The following is an 18,596-nucleotide window of genomic DNA, read 5'->3' as shown; positions in this document are numbered from 1 at the left end:
TTTTATGCCAATGATGTTGTCTCAAAGAACCTCAGTTACATCAATTCAGATTTAATAGATATTTGGTTCCAATGTATATCCCATAACTCCCAGTTGGTCCGAAAAAAGATTTTCCTTCTCAGATGACTGTTTTCTCTTAGAAAATATAAAAAGCAGGTATATAGATGTTTAACTGTGTTGGATTCTGAATTAATTTTTGGCTCTTCACAGGTGGTTACGGACAATTTCTATCATTTTGTTTCTGAACAAACAAGACATGCTTGCTGAAAAAGTCTTGGCAGGGAAGTCTAAAATTGAAGATTATTTTCCCGAATTTACAAATTACACTGTACCTGAAGATGGTAAGTTTCTTAACTAAAGTCTTGTATGATTCAATGATTGTTTATGAGATTGATTAGTGATTAGATAATTTTTTCTGCATTACATTCTGTCCCTAAGCTGGTTTTCCAGTCGTATAAATCATTGACTCTACTCACCTTGTTGCTGGTCATTCTCCTCTCTTTGCTTCCATTTTCTTAGCATTAGAATCTTCTCCAGAGAGCTACATCTTCCCATAATTTATGCCTTATATTTCAATGATTAATGATTTGTTTATTCACAATATTCTCAGGAGTGTAGTCCAACATCACACTTCAAAAGTATCAAGACTCTGTCTGACCTGCTTCTTCAAAGCCCAACTTTTGTTTCCATTCACACACTGATTGTTCCTTTGCACTTTTGCATATCAGAGTAGTACCATCACCCTAGCATGGATTATTGATCTTTCTTTCTCTAATATTATAATCACACTCATCTACTTTGAATGTAGCTTTCCTTAATATAGATGGCAGCAAATAGGTTGAATAAATAAGGGGAGGGTATTGTCCCTCTTCTTTGCCAACCTGTCCTAGACCCAGTCTGCTTCACTATATTGTGGCTTCCTGATATATGTATTGGTTTTGCGTGAAAATAAAGACACTATGCACACATTTTTAAAATTTATATTGCATACATTTGAATAGATCTATGTTCATTACAGCAACACCAGATGCAGGAGAAGATCCCAAAGTTACAAGAGCAAAGTTTTTTATTCGGGATGAATTTTTAGTAAGTATTGGTGATTTTTTTAGACATTGTGTTAACTTATAAATTTGTTTGAATACGATGTTTTATTTTTCTATAATTTTTCTTTAATTGTTATAAAAGCAATTCTATCTTGAAACCAGTCATCATTGAATTACAAACCATTATAGTCCATTTTTAACTCATCACATCTCTATAAGCTATGCAAAGCATGCCAAAAAAAAGCAGCATGCTACCATAAAATCCTACTTTACTTACCCTCAACATCTTGATTGTGACCATTCATGAAACATTAGCTGCTCATATATTTTTCTGTGTATTTTTTAGTTGTGAGTTGTAATAATACTGTCTGGTTAAGTTTTAGGCAAGTTGGGGAACATCTTTTTTTGGGGGGGGGGGGGAATCTTTGGAACATCCAGGCATTCCTTAAATAAATAGGTTTAATGCATAAATTTTTGACATATTAGCTTGAGATGGTGCTACACTGACCAGTCTTCCCGCATCTTGTTGTCATTTCCCAGAAGTGCTTTTATCCAACTTTGTTTTCACCGACTTTTTCCTTATCTCTTACAGCGAATAAGTACAGCAACTGGAGATGGAAAGCATTATTGCTATCCACATTTCACATGTGCAGTTGACACAGAAAATATTCGAAGAGTGTTCAATGATTGTAGAGACATCATTCAGAGAATGCATCTTCGCCAGTATGAACTATTGTAATTAAGGACACCTTGGAGTCGGTGGTTTTAAGCATCTTTCTTTCTTGGCTTCCTCAGATGAAGTAGAGGAAGAGATATTAGATCCATCTGCCTCCTCAGTTCGTTTACTTTTATTAGACTTTCTAGCCAGCCCATGCTTTAGGGACAATATGTGTGTTTTATTTTTATATGCCACTTCTTTGTCATTCCACTGAAGTCTTTGGCTACCTCTGTTTCCTTTGGTTTTGTTTGTAAATTTTTGTTTATGTTTAATTAATTGGACATAGTCTGCTAATTTTTTTTCAGCAGACTTGTTAGTTCAAGCTGGTATCTGCTAGTTAGATGACACTGTGTCATACCTAGAATGTTTTTGGAGGGTTCCTTTTGTGTCATGACACTGAAGAGTACTTGAGAGAAAGAAAGGGAATAATGCACTTTGCTTCAGAATTAGAAAATACTGTTGGGGATGTATACATGCATGATGTAGCAGCACTATGATATTTATTACACTAAGTTTTTAACGAACTGAGTTGCAGGTCAACTGATGAAGTGACCTCCTCTTCTAAGCCATTGCTGGCCCAGGAATAGAGTAGGTAAGCAATTTTGGGAGGTTTGGAGCTATGAGTCTCTCTACACCTCAGGCTTTTGAATTTAGAGCTACTTTTTCAGCCTATTGCATTTAGGCAGAAAATTCACCTTCACATACCATATTTCTTCTGTCCACAAATGATTCAATTAATTTAGATCATTTTTGGACATCAGTCTTCTATGAAAATATAAATATATATATAATATATATATAATATATAATATATTTTTTTTGTTTTACTGCTGGTTTATTATATTGTACAGACTGTAAAGTGTAATATTATTTTGTACAATTTTATTGAAGAAAATACTTGTAGAAGATCTTTGTGCCTTGATTATGGCTGTACCTGTAAAATGAGCTAAGATGTAAGTATGTTTTTGATTGCGCTGTACAGCTTGATGTCAATTCTACCTACAGCAGTGACTGGAGGTTTGAAAAAAACTCTGTAGAGTTTAGGGTTTTTTTCTGATTTATATAAAATGTTCTTTAGTATAAAAATTATAAATTATGCAAATTTTAGTCATATTAACTTTCCAAGTAAGTAATTGCTGCTACTGTGGCAGCAATAGCCTTTCAGACTCAGCTTTAAAAATTGATTTAAGTGTCCAAATTGCAACCTGGTGTTAGTTTCATGGGAATATCTTGTTTTACCTTTAAAACTATGTTCAGTAATTCTTTGGTCATTCATAAACCGTTCACAATTACAGATTGTGAATGTGTAAAGGCACCATTAGATAAGTTTTTTTTTTCAATCTTTGTTGCAACAGCTGCTTTTATTGTGCAAATTGCAAGAAAGAAAAAGGTGTAATCCTTGTGTTTGGCCTAAGAGAATTACAAAATGACGTATTTATTTCTCTTAATAAACAGATCATAGAAAATGGTTTTATTTTAAATATTGTAGAATCATAATGTTTTTTTCAAACTTGAATAATTTATGCAAATGACATTCACAAAATAAGTTGTGGTACAGTTCAGCATAAAAGCAAGAATTGGTGTAGCAATAAGGCATGCCTTTCTCAGTAACTATGAGATTGTTTTATATTTTATACATAGGCATTATGTCAGAGTACAGTTTCCAGTGCCTGAGAAAATCTGTACGAATATTTAAAATTTGTAGATGCAATAACAAATTCAAAACTTCATAGATTATAACACTTAGCTTTATCTTTGCCTTTTGCTATGAAGATAAATTACTCTTAAAATATTTTGATGGCATAATGTGAAACTATTTTTAAATTAGGAAGGCATGTTTATTGCATATATAACCCCAGATCACTTTTAGAAACTGAGAAACAATTGTATCTCTGCAAAAGAATCAGGCTAGTAATCTGTCAAAATACTCTGATTTTAAAGCATTTTAGATCCACTCTGAAACTGGTACTTTGACATACTGTATTCAGTCATAACCTTGTTCTGTTTCCAAGATGATTGAAAGACATTTATTTTGATATGATGAAGACATACCAGTCTAAAGATTCATATTTCCTCTACAAACAAAGCAGTGAAAATGTAAACTACTGCCTGTTTAAAAAAGTGGATGGTTATGTTATTGAAAGGAATGGGGTAGTTATTATAATTCTATCCCTTCTTCTTTGTTTGCTGCAAATGTCACAGATTATATTCTATTGTTCGGACAATTTTAATCGAATGCCCTCCAAATGGATTCTGTTTACAACTTCCAGAACTCTTTCCAGCATGCCTGGAAATTTTGGGATCTGTTGTCTCAATTCTTAGATGGGCAACATAGCTGAGGAAGGCTAACCTAAACTCTTCTTTACAGAATAAAATTCTATTTAAAGTTTATATAAGTAGATGAAAAAAACCAAGTCTATAAATTTCTGCAGCTTAATTTATAATGCTTCTTTAAGTTGCATACTTAAGCACTTTTTTAATGCTATTAATCAGATAGGATTTAAACATTTAGGAATGGAATGCAAAGTTTCTGGTAAGGTTTATTTTTCTTGGGGTAAAATAGTCAGTCATGCAAACTGAGTCATACCATAAAAATTCTGTGTGAATCTTAACAGTAGTTGTTTACATCTTATTCCAGGAGAAATGTTCAACCAAGCTTCAGTCCATGTGTTCATGGATACAGAGTGCACACCCTTATTCTGAATGTGCAAGGGACTTCTCAGTTTTCTACCTGGTTTGCCAATACTCTGCAAACTCATTAGCAAAGGGTTTTTGTTGTTGTTGATGCTGTCACATGACTACCATCTAAAACTATTTACATCTAATTTAAAAGTGACTCACAAGGGTAGAAAATTATGTCAGCTATTATAATTATGTTTTGCTTCTGTTTTTGGTAATACCTTGCTGTAAAATAACTACATCTTGTATTGCTGATATCAAGGAAATGAAGTACCACTTCAGATGGTCATGCAGCAATAACACTTTAAAATTCTTTTTCTATGACAAAGACTGAGCCTCTAACAGCATAGGGCACTAGTGCAGACACAAAAGGAGGCTTGTAGAGCTTAGTGTACAGTTACAAACTTTTAATATACATATTTGATACAAAAAAAACTTTAGCAAGAAAACCATTCGTTTGATTGTAGATTACAATATTTTTGTACAGCATGAAGCAGTTACTTTATCCTGTAGTAAAAAAAAAAGTCCTATCAACTGTCTAGAGCTTTCTGTCTGTAAGAGCAGTTTGCCTTTGGGCTAGCAATTCAAGTACACATTTGCTGGCATGAATGTAGTCTGATGGATTGTTCTTTAGCTTTGGTGTGTCAGTGACTGATTCCAAGTGTCTGACTTTTCATAGTGCTTTATATTTAGTGATTAAACGCTGAACAAAATGGTAAGGGGAAAGAAGGGGCTGAAAGTGAGCCAGAATGAGGACTACCAGCACGCATCCTGCTGTACAGTAAATGGCTATTACTGTGCTCTCATATGGAAGAAAGCACTTGTAGAGGGAGACCTCTGTTGATGTTATGCTGCCCTGGAAAATGGAAGCAAGAGTTTAGAAAGTCTGAGGCAAATGGCTGTAGATATTGAAGATTCTATTAAGGAAGAGGGAAGTTGAGTTCTTCTTAAAGTAGCAGTACTTTCAATTGTTCATGGTCCAAGTGATGCAGACAACTCTGAAACTTCTAATGGTAGTTGTTTTTGCAAATTAAGCACTGAACTGCCCTGTGTGAACATTTTGTGCCATGTAAAAAAGGACCTTCCAGAATACAACAGGTGTTGTTTGACCGGACAAGGGAAGACTTATATAGTTAACAGCTTAAAACCCTTAATTATACTAATGGTTGCTATATAATTGGGGGAACCAAGCATTTGAAATTGCATGAAATAAAATACAGCGTAGCTCTATTCTTATAGAATTGGGAAGGGAGTGGGATTATGGATAATCTAGCCCCATAGATAAGCATCCACATGTCAAGAATGCTCGAAACATGATCTGCTAGATTATTTGTTAAATAAGGACTTTAAGGAAAATATAGGTGAAAGTATTGCTTCTCAAGGAGAACAATTTAAAGTCACATTACCTAAAATGAGACAAATTTTCATCTATGAAGTAAAAATTACAATAGAGCTATAATTGCTTTGCCTTTCCTGAAGCTCAAGGAACTGAAAAAGTAAAGTTAGCATAGAACCAGGTCTGAAGATAGCAACATTTAAAACAAAGCTTAGAACCAAGAATATTTTTTTTGTGCTCCGGGTTTATTAAGAATTGTAAACTAGTATACCCAAAGCAAACTGTGAATTAAGTTTCTCTGAATAGAATTTTGCTGCCCTATGATATAATTTGCACTTTTGAAAAACAAAGAATCCCAGAGGGAAAAGATGGTCTTGTGAATAAATCAGTCAAGCAAAAACAAGTCTCGATACTGTTTGTTGCAGACTACTGACGATTGTTGTAGTCAGATTGTTTACATTGCATCCTCTTTATAGAAACGTACTAAATATGCTTGTGTTTAGAATTGTAGACCATAAACCTTACTTTGCACTCTACAAGCTTGATGGCTCTCCATGTGTATGTGCTTTATAAAGCGGGTGCTTTGTATTCAACTTAAGTGTACTTTTGGAGAGGATGGAAGGAGCTGTTCTGTTTTGCTTTTTTTTTTTTTTACAGGTAGCATCAGTCTGAGAAAATAGCTGATTGCTATGTTGATTTATATTATGGAAAAATATCTGATAAAATAAACATTATTTAAATTTACCATTATGAAACTAGGATTGTTTCTGTTCCTCCAACTGAATGATGGAACACTGATTTCATGAATGTTACCATTATGAAGCACTTCACAGGCACTATGGGTATGGCCACTCAGTATCAATCGAGGACGAAACCACCACAATAGCTATAAAGTAGAATAAAACAGCACTGTTACCATTTCTACTTTAAGAAATAACCCCGCCACACAGCACACCTTGCTTTCAGCTTCCCCTCGGTCATTTTAATCATTCTAATTTATTAATAATAAATACTAACTTATTTGAGTTGTTATCCATCCATCCATAAAATACTATCAGATCGCCTCAGAAATACCAGAAGTAACTCAATGTTGACACATAGCTGATTCCAAAACACTTGTCCACATCCTTGGGAGAAGAATGGTTCAGCATTACCCAGGAATATTTGGACTTGGTAGGACTCAGGGAACATAATGGTTGAATTCACTTTGGCATATCATGAAGAAATAAGCATGATAGGAATAATATGCTTGATGATTTCCACCGCCAAGTTAAAATACTTTTTGCTTCATAGCGGTCCTCAAATATGTTGGATCTCAGATTTCAAACTTTCCCACCCAGCAGAGCTTTGAGCCACAAAGACTGAGAATTGCAAAAAATGTTTTGCATGGTTTCTTGGTTCAAATTGGAGGCTCTGGCAAATTCTAACAACCAGAGCATAGTTTATTCTTAGCTATTTAGGTTGTTTGGGAGAATGAAGCTAGGGATGATAGTTTCCACATCATAAGTGGTTTATTTAGTCACTGCTTTCATGACATATGAGGAAGCAGTTGAACAGTATACCCAAGCTCAACTGTTCATTTACACTCAATTACCATGAATGACTCTACTTAGCCTGTTCCCTACCCTTTGTCTATTTGTAGGCAGTGAAACATACAAGCGCTATATTTAAAGATATAATATTTATTTTCCTGAGGATATCCCTCAATAGATTCTTCATTATCAAGATTCTTCATTGGAACTCATTAGTAATGTGATGGCCTAGACCAGGGGTTTCAAACTCAAGGCCCGGAGATCAGATCCTGGAAACAACAAAGAACTGACCCACAGTGCTTCTGCCAATGAAAATGGAGCGCGGGAGGGCCACACCGTTTTCACTGGCAGAGGGTTGCAGGAAGCCGTGGCAGCTGAAAATGGAGCTTGGGAGCCTGTTTTCTCTGGCAGAGTGCTCGGGCCACAGTACCCCCAACACAAGTGATGTCAAGCTGGCCATGCCCACCCTGCACCCTGGTGCAGCCCTCAATGAAATTGAGTTTGACACCCCTGACTTAAGACAGATGGAGTTACAGGGATTTTTTCAGGAAGCTAAAGCAGAATTCCTAACCTACATCACCTGCAATCCAACTCAGAACAAAGGTGTACAGTTTTGACTCCTAGTACACTTGATTGCAAAGTAAGCTCTACACTTTGCACAACCTAGGTCTTCTTTAAATAGATTGGTATCACTGAAAACTGGTGAATGTTTTGTAAGCAAATACAGTAAAAAAGAAAACTTCCCACATATGGTATGGCATCTTTCTTTAACAATGCAACAATATGCTGTCATCTTTCATAAGAGAGGAAGAATGTCACCCAAATTTCAGACGTCTTGAAGACAAAGGAAAGCCCCTCTTGCATTGGTCATTTTGTGACTATACTTATAGCACTGTGTCCCATAAACATTGCATGTAAATATTTGCTAAAAGTGCAACTTCGAAAGAGGGAAAATTCAGTTTTTCTTTCTTAACACAACTCAACAGTTAAAACTTAAGTATTGCAAAGCCTCTGATCAAAACAAAAATACCTTCTGGGAAGCTTCCTGAGAAAGCACATCATATTTCTCCCGAAAGAGGTCATTCTTTTTCTCCAGGGGAGCAGCATCTTCTCCTGTACATTCTGAGTCACTTCTTCTATAAAGAGGATAATGCTGAGAAGAATTAAAAGTACAAAATAGTTTCTCAATATATCCATGCAAAATAAAGTGCAGAGATCTCGTTCTATCAGTCCTCCAACTTACCTGCAATAGAATTGGAGCCGAAGTTGGGAGCTTATCCACATTCGTACAGCTTTTTTTATATTGATTTTGTTCCTGCCAACAAAAACCAGAAATTATTTAATAGGTATCTTCACAATAAAGTCATCATGGTTTTTAAGGAAAACTCTAGTATTTCATTAGAATTGAGGGGATGATACAGCTATATAAAATGATGTTCTAAAAGAAGATACCTCTCACATTCAAAGAACGGGTGAGTCAGTTTTAGGCATCACTTGAGTTACATACAAACAGGCAGAAAATGTCTGCAAGATGTATAAGCATATTTTAGCAGAATCTCCCAGGATGTTTTAGAACAATGTCTTAGGCACACAATACACTAAAAAAAGAAAACAGTCACAAGTACTGATGGTGCCAACCCTTTAAGATTGATCAGACTAGGAAACCAAATTTTTGAGTACTACTACTTTTATTATGAGGTTATAGTAATAGAATCTGTAAGTGTGAATATGCTGCCCCCTCCCTTTATCTTCAAGGGAACTGGGGAAGGGGGATCAAGCCTGAGATGCTTTCTTAAATTACAATTCTGTCTCTAATTCAAATTTCTTTTATCTGACAGTAGTCTTGGTTACTGCTTTTCCTTCTGCTCAAAGTTATTCTCTCAGCCCATTACAGAAGGAGGAGCACTAAGTATGCCACCTTCAGTTCTTTATAAATTTAACAAACATCAAACTTATCAGATTTAATTTAAAGAGTATATATCAAGAGTTTATTTTACTACAATTTAAAAAGGACTCTCCATCTACTAAATTCAGACGCAAAGGGACTTCTGAAGATGATTACACTACTCAACAACAGATATGATAGCGCTAGTGCTTTATTCATATCCACAATTTCATCCTGATTTTCCCAATGCCCAAGGATAGAAACCTTCACCCATAAGGGCTTTCTCATTTATTTCAGTGAAGAGAACACATCATTTTTAAAGGAAAAGATACGTTTGCTAAAAGCACTGGAATAATAATTTGGGAAGGGTTTAGTTTAAAATAATTCTGGAGAGGAGTTCTTTACCTTGATAAGCTTTCCCAAAAATCACTATATGCCTACCTTCAATGAGCAATTCAGTTGGTGGGAAAGTTCAATGAGTTTGGCTTCTGCTGTTCTGCAAATTATACACCTGTCACCTTCAAGAGCAACACTGTTCACTATAAGAAAACTGAATATAAGAAGGAAATATGCAAGTTGCAAGTTACTGCTAATAAATCCTTAACTTGGAAAGTAAACCCACACAGCATAAGAAGACTTCCCACTGAATATACTTCTAATGCACTCAAGTAAATTCTCATCCTCCAAATAGGCCTGGGAAGATGCAGAAGAAAATTCCTTCCATCAGGTACTTCTTTGTACTATATATAATATCTTTGGATTACAATAGACTGGGGGTGGGGGGCATGTTACAAATAAGAGGAGAATTCTCCCTGGGTTTGCTCAGAACCTGCTCAAAGTAGTGAATGATCAAGAAAGAAAAATAATCCTCACAAAAAGCCAAGTACCACTCACTCATCACGAAATCTCCAGAACAGTAAAGCTTACAAACTTGAAATTTGGCACGTATGTTCCTCTTGGCTTCTAGGTGCTCACTAAGAAATTATTTTTCGAAATGACCATCAGATCATTAGTATTCTTATACAGTAATTAACACGCTCTGATGCTAAGGAGTTAGACGTACTCCCCCCTCCCAACCTGAAAAGAACTCTTCCAACTGCCAGTTGCCTCACATTCTGTTACCTCAGTTCAAACTGGCAGACGTTCCACTCCTTCACTCAGGAGCAGTCTGAGGCTCCGCTCCTTACAGTACTAAATGTCGGTACCTCACCAAAATGTCTATGCCTTCCACCTATGGAACCGCTTCTAGACTCAAGGTGGTGGGAGCGATATTCCCTTACGTGTTTCAATCACCGATCACCACTGAGCCAACAGATTGTGAACCGAATTTCTCCTGCATAGCCCAATCACAAAGTTTTGTCATGAAGCACTAGTATCCAGCTAGTCATAAATATTTATCTTAACACTGAGACTGTCATCTGATTCTCTGTCTTAAATGTGAACTTGGCAAAACCCAATCAATGTATCATTGGTTACTAGGCATTAACACTGATATAAAAATGGAGTTTCAACAATGTAGAATCTTAAAATACTGTTATCTATAATAACAGGAAATGAACACATATTTCTACATAAAGGGCTGCAGTTCAATTAAAACCCAAATGTTAAAAGCAGAATGTTATAAATATAATTTTATATGGCTAAGAAATTAATATCAGATAGAAAAAACAGATCACAAGCAACAGTTCTTATTTCAGCAGAAATATATTTAAAAGTATTTTCTGGATAGCCTAAAATTAACCTTAAAAATATGTTTATAATTTACTTTTAAATAAAATGTAATGAATCATGAAACTAATGCTTTGCTGTAAATGCCAAGGTACAAACACCAAGCACAATAATAAAAATCCCAGTAAATAAAAAAAAAGTTAACTCACTTTATCCCTTTCCGAGTTACTATGTTTCCGGAAGAAAAGTTGAAAACTTTAGAGAAACGTTCCAACTTGAATGATGTCATTCTAGGAACATATAATAAAAGACATAGTTTCATTATACCATAATAAACACCATAATCCTAGCATGGAAAAAACATGACTAAATTAGAGCAAAATTTCCCTCTTCAATTTGGTCTGTAAAAAGTGGACCCTCTTCACTACAAACCAATATTTTAATCTATATCCCATGATTTGAAAACAATGCTCACTCATAATGAAAGCCAATGTCGTGATTGCCTACAATACCAAATACTTCTGTGTGGTCTGGATGCCAAAATATTTTTTGATAGCGTCTTACATCATCTGACCAGGCCTGCAAAAAAATTAAAAATGTAAATACTAGAATATTGTTTAAATAAAAATACTGATTATTTTTAGGCTTTTGTTTTTATTATTCCTGAATTTGCTAAGAATAAAGGGTCAGTAGACAATTCCATAATATTTATATTGAAATTTATTTTATATATTAAAAATGAAAACAAACTATTTCCTACATTTTATTCAGAAAAAAAATTCTCAAAAGATAAAGAGCACCAGTCAATGTATTTAAATACAGCAGCTTGCATTAAGTTATTTTTTCCCACATAGGGCTGTTGAATGTTTAGATCAGTGATCGCCAACCGTTTGGACCTCACGGACCACCAAACGCATAATTTTAAATCCCACGGACCACTAATACAAATTTTGACTGATGGTGGCTTGCTGATTTGAGGGGGGGAAGAGAGAGAGAGAGAGAGCTCTAACCTCGGAGGGCTGGCGGTGATCTCTCCCTCTCTCTCCCTCTCTCTCTCTCTCTCACACACACACACACACACACACACAAAGCAGAAATCTTTCTCTCCCCAAACTCCGCCAGAAATTAGATTTTGCTGGCGCAGCCTCTTGGAGCAAGATGCCTTGCAGGGTCCCAAAGATTCATTTCTGAAGGAGTTTGGGGGAGAGAAAGAAAGACTTGTTGCTTTCCTTGTGTGCAACCAAAAGCAGAAGAAGAAAGAAGTGCAAAGAAGCAGCCCGGTGGCCAGACAAGGCGCGTGGGGCAAGTTCCTCCCCTTTGCCCTTTCCCTCTCCCCTCACTATCGTGTTGTTTGTAATGCAAGCAAGGCAAGCCTTGTGTTCCCACAGGCCATGTGGGCAGCACAGCCTTGTGTTCTCACGCAGCCTGGATTAATTGCTTTGGGGGTGCTTTGGGGGTGACATTTCTCTGTGGACCACCAAAATTTTCTCATGGGCCATGGACCACCAGTTGGCGACCACTGGTTTAGATACTAGTATATTAGAGTAATCCTTAGAACCATAAAAAATCCTTTTCAACTCAACATGGATTTCTGCATATTTTATTTTTATTTATCAGCCCTATTTGTCCATAATGTGTCCAATTTACCCCAAACTACAGTTCATTTTCTTTAAAATGTTCCAAATATAAATTTGGCTTCAGTGCCATAAAAATAATTTACCCAAAATATCTACTGAATTTTACACTGATCATTGGGGGAAAATGCAGAGTGTTTCACTTTAGAAGACACACTTGGTCTATAACTTACGGGTATCCTCGTGCTAGCTGATGAATTTAATCACTACAAGGAACTGGAAATCTGTCAAATTCTATTTTATACAGTTGCTCTTTTTCTTCATTTTTCATTTTGTTCTATTTCTTCATTAATTTGTTTTTTTTTCCTTCTCACAAACCTACACAAACTTCATCTACACTTTTCTTTGTCCACATTTTCCTAACACGTATTTGTATATGTACATGAATTTTCTGAATATTTTAGTAAATTGGTTAATTAAGAAAAGAAAATATTTCATCTTCATTTGAGTTGGTACATAGGACTGGAAAATGGGAACTGTTAAGGTTCATTTTAAAATGCAACTTACAGGAACTTGCAATAATACACAAACGTTATCTGTGCTAAAAAGTCTGCTGCCAACACTGCCAACATTCTCTCAGTTGACTTATCTATTGTGCAAAGTACCGTCCATAAATACAAACTTAAATACTGACAATCATAAACCGCTTTCATTTAATAATTAAGATTCTAATTAAGAACTGTAATTATTCTTGGCCTTGGGCTTTTATTCACTTATTAAAAGCATCTATTTTGCTAGGAGACCAATTCAGGAACACAAACCTGGGAAGAGCTCCATTTTCCTTCATCAAAGATATCACCCAGGATAAAAACTATTTCTGGCTGCAGAAGCCAGAGGGCAGTTTGGAAGGCCCTCTCCATTTGCCATTCCCTAGCAAGGGAAAAAGTACAAAACCACCATATTTTAATTAACCTTACAAATATGAAACAAATATAAAATCTGGATTAAAAGTAGCTGGGTACGGAGTGGCCTTCTCTTTTAACATTGCATGGAATATCATTTTTAATCATCTGGAACAAACACCTACTTTTTAGGGTTTTGCTTACATTGCAGGAGAACAACAAAGATTACTCAAAAAAATGCTATTTTGAATGTTCTAACAGAAGATTGGGGAAATCACATTTGCCAAATAAGAAATGGGAGAAGGTACTATGGAAATGGCCTGGTATGCCCAAAGACCAGTTAAACTGCTAAGCTGTAAGGGTGGAATACGGACACACATTCAAAAGGGAGCAAACATTCTCAAATTACTTGTGAATCCCTGACCTTATCCAAAAAAGCAGGCCGCCCACCTAGACTCAGTGACTTGCAGCAAGAAAAGGAAGACTGCGGAAACCTCACCATATAAATTGGGAAACCTTTTTCACCTTGAAGACTCCAGAGAAATTAAGAGTGTAATAAAGAGATCAGGAAGGACAGTCATCAAAATTCTTACAGGTTTGTAACATTTGTTCTTCAGGAAAATATATAACAGCATGAATGATGACAACATGCTGATAAATATAGTGCTTGATATACAACAATCAGGACTGGAAATTTAGTCATTAACTGAAGTAGTCATTAAGGTGTGATTGCTTGTTAAGCCCATGTGATACAACAACCACAATTTGAAACTAGTGTCTCTAGGCTCCGATTATGAGGCTGAGCACAAGGAATGAACAGCTGCCCTCTGCCTCTTGCATAACTCCCTCTTATCTCCTTCCTTTCAACTTTTATAAAACAAGAAAAAATCTGTATATATGAAATTAAGATAAATAATAGTATTTTATTATGCAACACATGTATATTAAGTATTTTCTTGGCTGTGCTGAGGGCTCTCTTATGAGGCTGCTATGTGTTTCATGTGTATAAATCTTTGTTTTAATGTGAGCTTAGAGCTATGTACTGAGATAGATGATTATATAAATCAATTAAATAATTTTTAAATCACAGTATTAAGCTGATTCAAACATTGCAGAAGACTTGCACTCTTGAACACTATTTTGGTTTTAATGTGTTAAAGCAACATGGAGTGAATAAAAAGATATTAAAAATGATTGTTCCTTCAAATAATGAGTGGGAAATTTTGCTCAATGAATTATAAGATTCATTTTTCCCTTCATATGAGAGGCAACTACACTGAGATTTTAGCAATATTACACTGAAAACATTCAATAAGTTAGAAAGTAGATGCTCAGATTATAAATTTTTAGCTTTTTAATTTTATTCAGCATGTAACAAATGCTTCTACAAACCAAGAACAAAAAATTATATTTTGGCTCCTACCTCCTTAGCTTGTCCAACCAATGTCCATTGATTCTACCAAGCAAATGAGGATCTGAGAAAAAGATGGTTTTCAAGACAGAATGTGAATTCGGTTTGTTAATCCCCAGAGTCTGATTTTTCAATTCCGGCCAATGACATTGAATTATAACTACATAATAAATTAAAAATTCACAGAAAATGAACACTGTCAGAGTAAAACAAGTAAGTTTCAGCATAAAAATGCATCTTTTTTTCAAAGAATAATGGTGCATGGATCTTAAGCCTACAATCGCCATCTCAGCCTGCTGCAGCTCTTTTTCCATAGAAATATCACCAATGTCCCTTTTTCATGCCCTAAATCCAATCTACATTACTGCGTATTTCATGTGGTTCTTCTTATCAGCAAAAAGACCTGTAAGAGACAGAGAAATACATTATCAGCCTCATTCATTTACATATCCCAATTCAACAATGCAATAAGAACATATAGCAATTGCTTAAAAGTGATTTGGTTATGAGCCCCACTGAACTCAATACTCTATAGCTTCATTCTTCTAACCAAAGTGCATGGTGTTGCTCTATAACATTTTATAGTGACAGATTTTAAGCCATTTACCAAATTAAAGTAACTGAATTATAATAAGACATATCTATCACAAATGTGTGTATTTTTAAAAAAATACTGAGAAATAGTAATAATTGTGATACATTTTAACTGACATTTTTGGCTTCAAAATAACTATTCTGAATGAATCAGAAGCTGATCAACTTTAAACCAGGCTATTCTGATCTCAAAACTGTTGACCATAAATAGCTTTACATACCAGACATTTTCTGATTCTTATTATAGTTCTGTGCCCATTTCTCTACGCAAAAGAGCCATCATTCATTTCACATTTAAAGAGATTTTCACTAAAACCCTGAACGGCTTTTCAATGCTTTATCTACTCACTCAATGTCTGTGGAGATTCTCAGTCATCCAGGTCATGGTTGTCCCAAAAGTGCTTTTTCAAGGGGCAACTGGACTTTCTGGTTTTTCTTTGAAGGTGTTTTGTTTCAGCTCTGAAGAAGCTTCTTGGATGAGAAGTGAAAGGTCTTCAAAGAAAAACCAGAAAGTCCAGTTCCCTCTTGAAAAAGCACCTCCTCATTCATCAATTTACTATTTCTGTAACTATCAAAGGAACAGTTGCAAATCATTTAATATTTAAATTAATAGAACACTGCAACTAACCATTTAATTTCTATTCATTACTATAGCTGTGGCCCATTCCATTTCATTTTATTTCATTTTGTGCTTTTTGTGTAAGTTGCAAGGATTTCAAAGGAGTCCAGCCAAGTTGATAGTTATTTTCAGCTCTGGTTATTTCCAGAGTCCATCAAAAAAAACTCTCACCTTATTTTCTAAGGCCATTCTTGCCCCGTAACAATTAGCCAAGATTAATAATGTAGGTTGGATGGAGGGCCAACAGAAAATGCCTTCCTCCTTTCTGAGCAGACTCACCTCCTTGATGCAAAACCCCTTTGCTTTAAACATTTGTGTGTGTGTGTGTGTGCGCACGCGTGCCTTTAATATAGTGCTTTCCCTTTTCAGATAGCAGCAGTCGTGCCTGGAAGCCAGCTCTGCAGAGGGAATTGCAACAGAGGGGAAAGGGACTGATAAGCAGCAAGCCAGACTGGCAGGAAATTGGCTGTTACTGTCACCCTCAGTGCAACTACGCTGAGAATACTCCAAAAGCAACTCAGATCCTGCCAAAGTGCATAACTAAATGTCTGTGGAAATTCTCAGCCATCGAATTTATGGTTACCCCAAAGACGCTTTTTCAAGACGCAAGTGGACTTTGTTTTTCTTTAAAGGTGTGTCGCTTCTCATCCAAGCTTTGTGAGTTCCAGAAGAAAAACAAAGTTCAAAGAAAGACAAAGTTCAGTTGCCTCTTGGAAAAGCACCTTTGGGATAGTTAGATCCTGCCAGTGTTTTGCAAGCTGTAGCAGTTTAAGAGAACTGCTGATTCAAAGCAAACGCCATTTGCATGACCTTTGGTGAATGAGAAGGGCTGTCTTGAAGGGGGGAAACCGAACAAAGCAAAATGAGATTTCAGGGAATTTTAATTTTTGTTGGAAATTGTTTTGTTTTCTAAAGTTGTACCATTATAGTATATACATATTAAGACGCAATTATTAAAAATAAACAGCATTCTTTTTTCCCCAAGTAATGGGAGGGGAGGTGTCATTTTATCAGGCCACTATCGCACATTCTGAGATCCTCTGGGTTAACTTAGTTCAGCATTACCATAATTTTCATTAGGACCAGCTAAACCAGGGTTGTCCAACCTTGGCAACCTGAAGAAGACTTATGGACTTCAACTCCCGGAATTCCCAAAGTCCACAGGACTTAAAGTTGGCAAGATTGGACAGCCCTCAACTAAACCCTCATAAAGTAGAGAGCCCCTTTTGGGGGCTAAACATAGAAAGGAGCACAAAGCTGATTGCTGTGCACAATTTCAAATACTTCAACAGCTCCACATTTCTCCTCCTCCGCCTCACTTTGGGCCGACGAAACCTCCCACCGAAAGCGTTAATGCTAAACTCCAAAGGTTTTCTCGTTACTTTGCGACCTTCCAGATGGCCTAAATGAAACGTGACAAAGAACACCCGTCTGCAACGCCTGAAGCCCAAGAGTGATTTCTTTAGCTCCGCCGTGATGAATGGCGGCAAACGGCTGGGCAATGCAAAATGCGTGACAGACACCCACGCCAATCTCGCCTCAGCGCCCCTGCATGAACCCGACCCGTTTCTCGCTTGGAGGAACAGCAGCAACAGCACTTCCTTCAGTTCTGCCGGCGCAGGAAGCTCGGAAGACAAAACAGAAATCACGACGCATCGTAAAACGTGGTCGAAAAGGCGAATCTATTTCAGCCAACAAGGATTCCTCGTGTTTCTTTCCTTCCGAGCCCGCAAACAAGGCAACCTTTCAGCGCTATTATTATGGGTATGATGGCGCCCATCTCGCTGTTGGAGGCGATTCTGAGCTTTGCTGCAACTCACCGAGGAAGGATGGGGGTTTGGGGGGGTTGGGAGGCAGCGGATCTTCCGCTCCAAGAACGAAACCCGCCCCGTGGCAAAGCTTCGCCTCCGCTTCGTGAGGCCGTCGGGAGCAGCTGAGGCAGGAGCCGCACCACCAAACCCCGGAAGAAAAGCGAGGCGGCGATGAATGAAGGCAGGCTCGCCCGCCAGGCACGTGTGTGAGCCCCGGCCGCCTCTACGGAGAAGTCTTCCGTTTTGCGGCAGTTTATGCAACACCGGCCAGGGGTGGAATGGAAAGAAAGCTGCTTTCCGTCTCTCTCAGTCGCCCGCTTGACTACATCGTGGTCTGAGCCGGGCGTCCCTACCTGGGTCGCGCTGGCCTCGCGGGATGTTCGGATGAGTCATTCTTCCTGGCTCTTCACATCCGCGTTGGGCGAAGGTGCTGCCCTGCAGGTTCCTAGGCGTTTCCAGGGCGATCGTGGCATTCGGATGCAGTCGATGCAGCAGTGTCGCCTTGGTCCAAAGAAACCGTCCCAAAATCAGGAAATACCGAGCACAGAAACGGTGCTGTTTAAAATTAGCCTAAGGTACCGGAGGAGGCGGACCATACCCTTATTCAGGGTAGGAGAAAACCAGAGGTCGAGAGGCTTGCTTTCGGAGCAAAATCCTGTTTATTAAAGCAGGTCATGCAGAACCTTCACGTTTTAAGTGCAGTCCGTAGTGGACATCCCAAAGGTTTTTTTTTTTTTTTGTCAATTGCTTATAATAGGTATAAGTAAAAACATAGTTATTAATACATGGATACATATAAGAAATATATATATATATTTCTTATA

General features: G+C 37.0%; 2 protein-coding genes across 7 annotated transcripts in view; one reads left to right on the top strand and one right to left on the bottom strand.

Moving 5' to 3' along the window:
• Nucleotides 1-3,215, top strand: part of GNAL (G protein subunit alpha L) — a 105,304-nt gene extending 102,089 nt beyond the window's left edge. For both annotated transcript variants that reach the window (XM_087961499.1, XM_026671936.2), the window contains exons 10-12: nucleotides 211-341; nucleotides 1,019-1,086; nucleotides 1,636-3,215. In XM_087961499.1, coding sequence (XP_087817625.1) covers nucleotides 211-341; nucleotides 1,019-1,086; nucleotides 1,636-1,782 — 346 coding nt within the window. In that variant the 3' untranslated portion in view covers nucleotides 1,783-3,215. The remainder of the gene's footprint in view (nucleotides 1-210; nucleotides 342-1,018; nucleotides 1,087-1,635) is intronic.
• A 1,616-nt stretch (nucleotides 3,216-4,831) lies between these two features.
• MPPE1 (metallophosphoesterase 1) lies at nucleotides 4,832-18,271 on the bottom strand. Of its 5 annotated transcripts, none has more exons than XM_087961503.1 (10): nucleotides 18,126-18,271; nucleotides 14,761-15,151; nucleotides 13,257-13,365; nucleotides 11,337-11,440; nucleotides 11,071-11,151; nucleotides 9,635-9,743; nucleotides 8,552-8,623; nucleotides 8,339-8,461; nucleotides 6,522-6,662; nucleotides 4,832-5,296 (listed from the first exon to the last, which is right to left on the bottom strand). In XM_087961503.1, exons 2-10 carry the CDS (start codon nucleotides 15,060-15,062, stop codon nucleotides 5,114-5,116), a joined length of 1,224 nt encoding a protein of 407 aa, XP_087817629.1. In that variant the 5' UTR covers nucleotides 15,063-15,151; nucleotides 18,126-18,271; the 3' UTR covers nucleotides 4,832-5,113. The 5 variants fall into 5 exon arrangements, with proteins under 5 accessions (XP_087817629.1, XP_026527719.2, XP_087817628.1 ...); XM_026671934.2 differs by lacking the exon at nucleotides 18,126-18,271 and adding an exon at nucleotides 17,782-18,123; XM_087961502.1 differs by lacking the exon at nucleotides 18,126-18,271 and adding an exon at nucleotides 17,489-18,009.
• Nucleotides 18,272-18,596: the final 325 nt, after the last annotated feature.

This window comes from Notechis scutatus, chromosome 3 (assembly GCF_049901735.1).
Source record: "Notechis scutatus isolate UNSWTSFEM ecotype Mainland chromosome 3, rNotScu1.2, whole genome shotgun sequence".
Taxonomy (NCBI): Eukaryota; Metazoa; Chordata; class Lepidosauria; order Squamata; family Elapidae; genus Notechis; species Notechis scutatus.
This window is presented reverse-complemented; position numbering and strand designations above follow the sequence as displayed.

Coding starts and splice junctions, on each gene's coding strand:
- MPPE1 (XM_087961503.1), bottom strand. CDS start 15,062: ATGGAAAAAGAGCTGCAGCAGGCTGAGATGGCGATTGTAGGCTTAAGA. Junction 9,744..11,070: donor GTAACTCGGAAAGGGATAAA/GTGAGTTAACTT, acceptor TCTTATATTCAG/TTTTCTTATAGTGAACAGTG. Junction 8,462..8,551: donor CGGCTCCAATTCTATTGCAG/GTAAGTTGGAGG, acceptor AATTCTTCTCAG/CATTATCCTCTTTATAGAAG.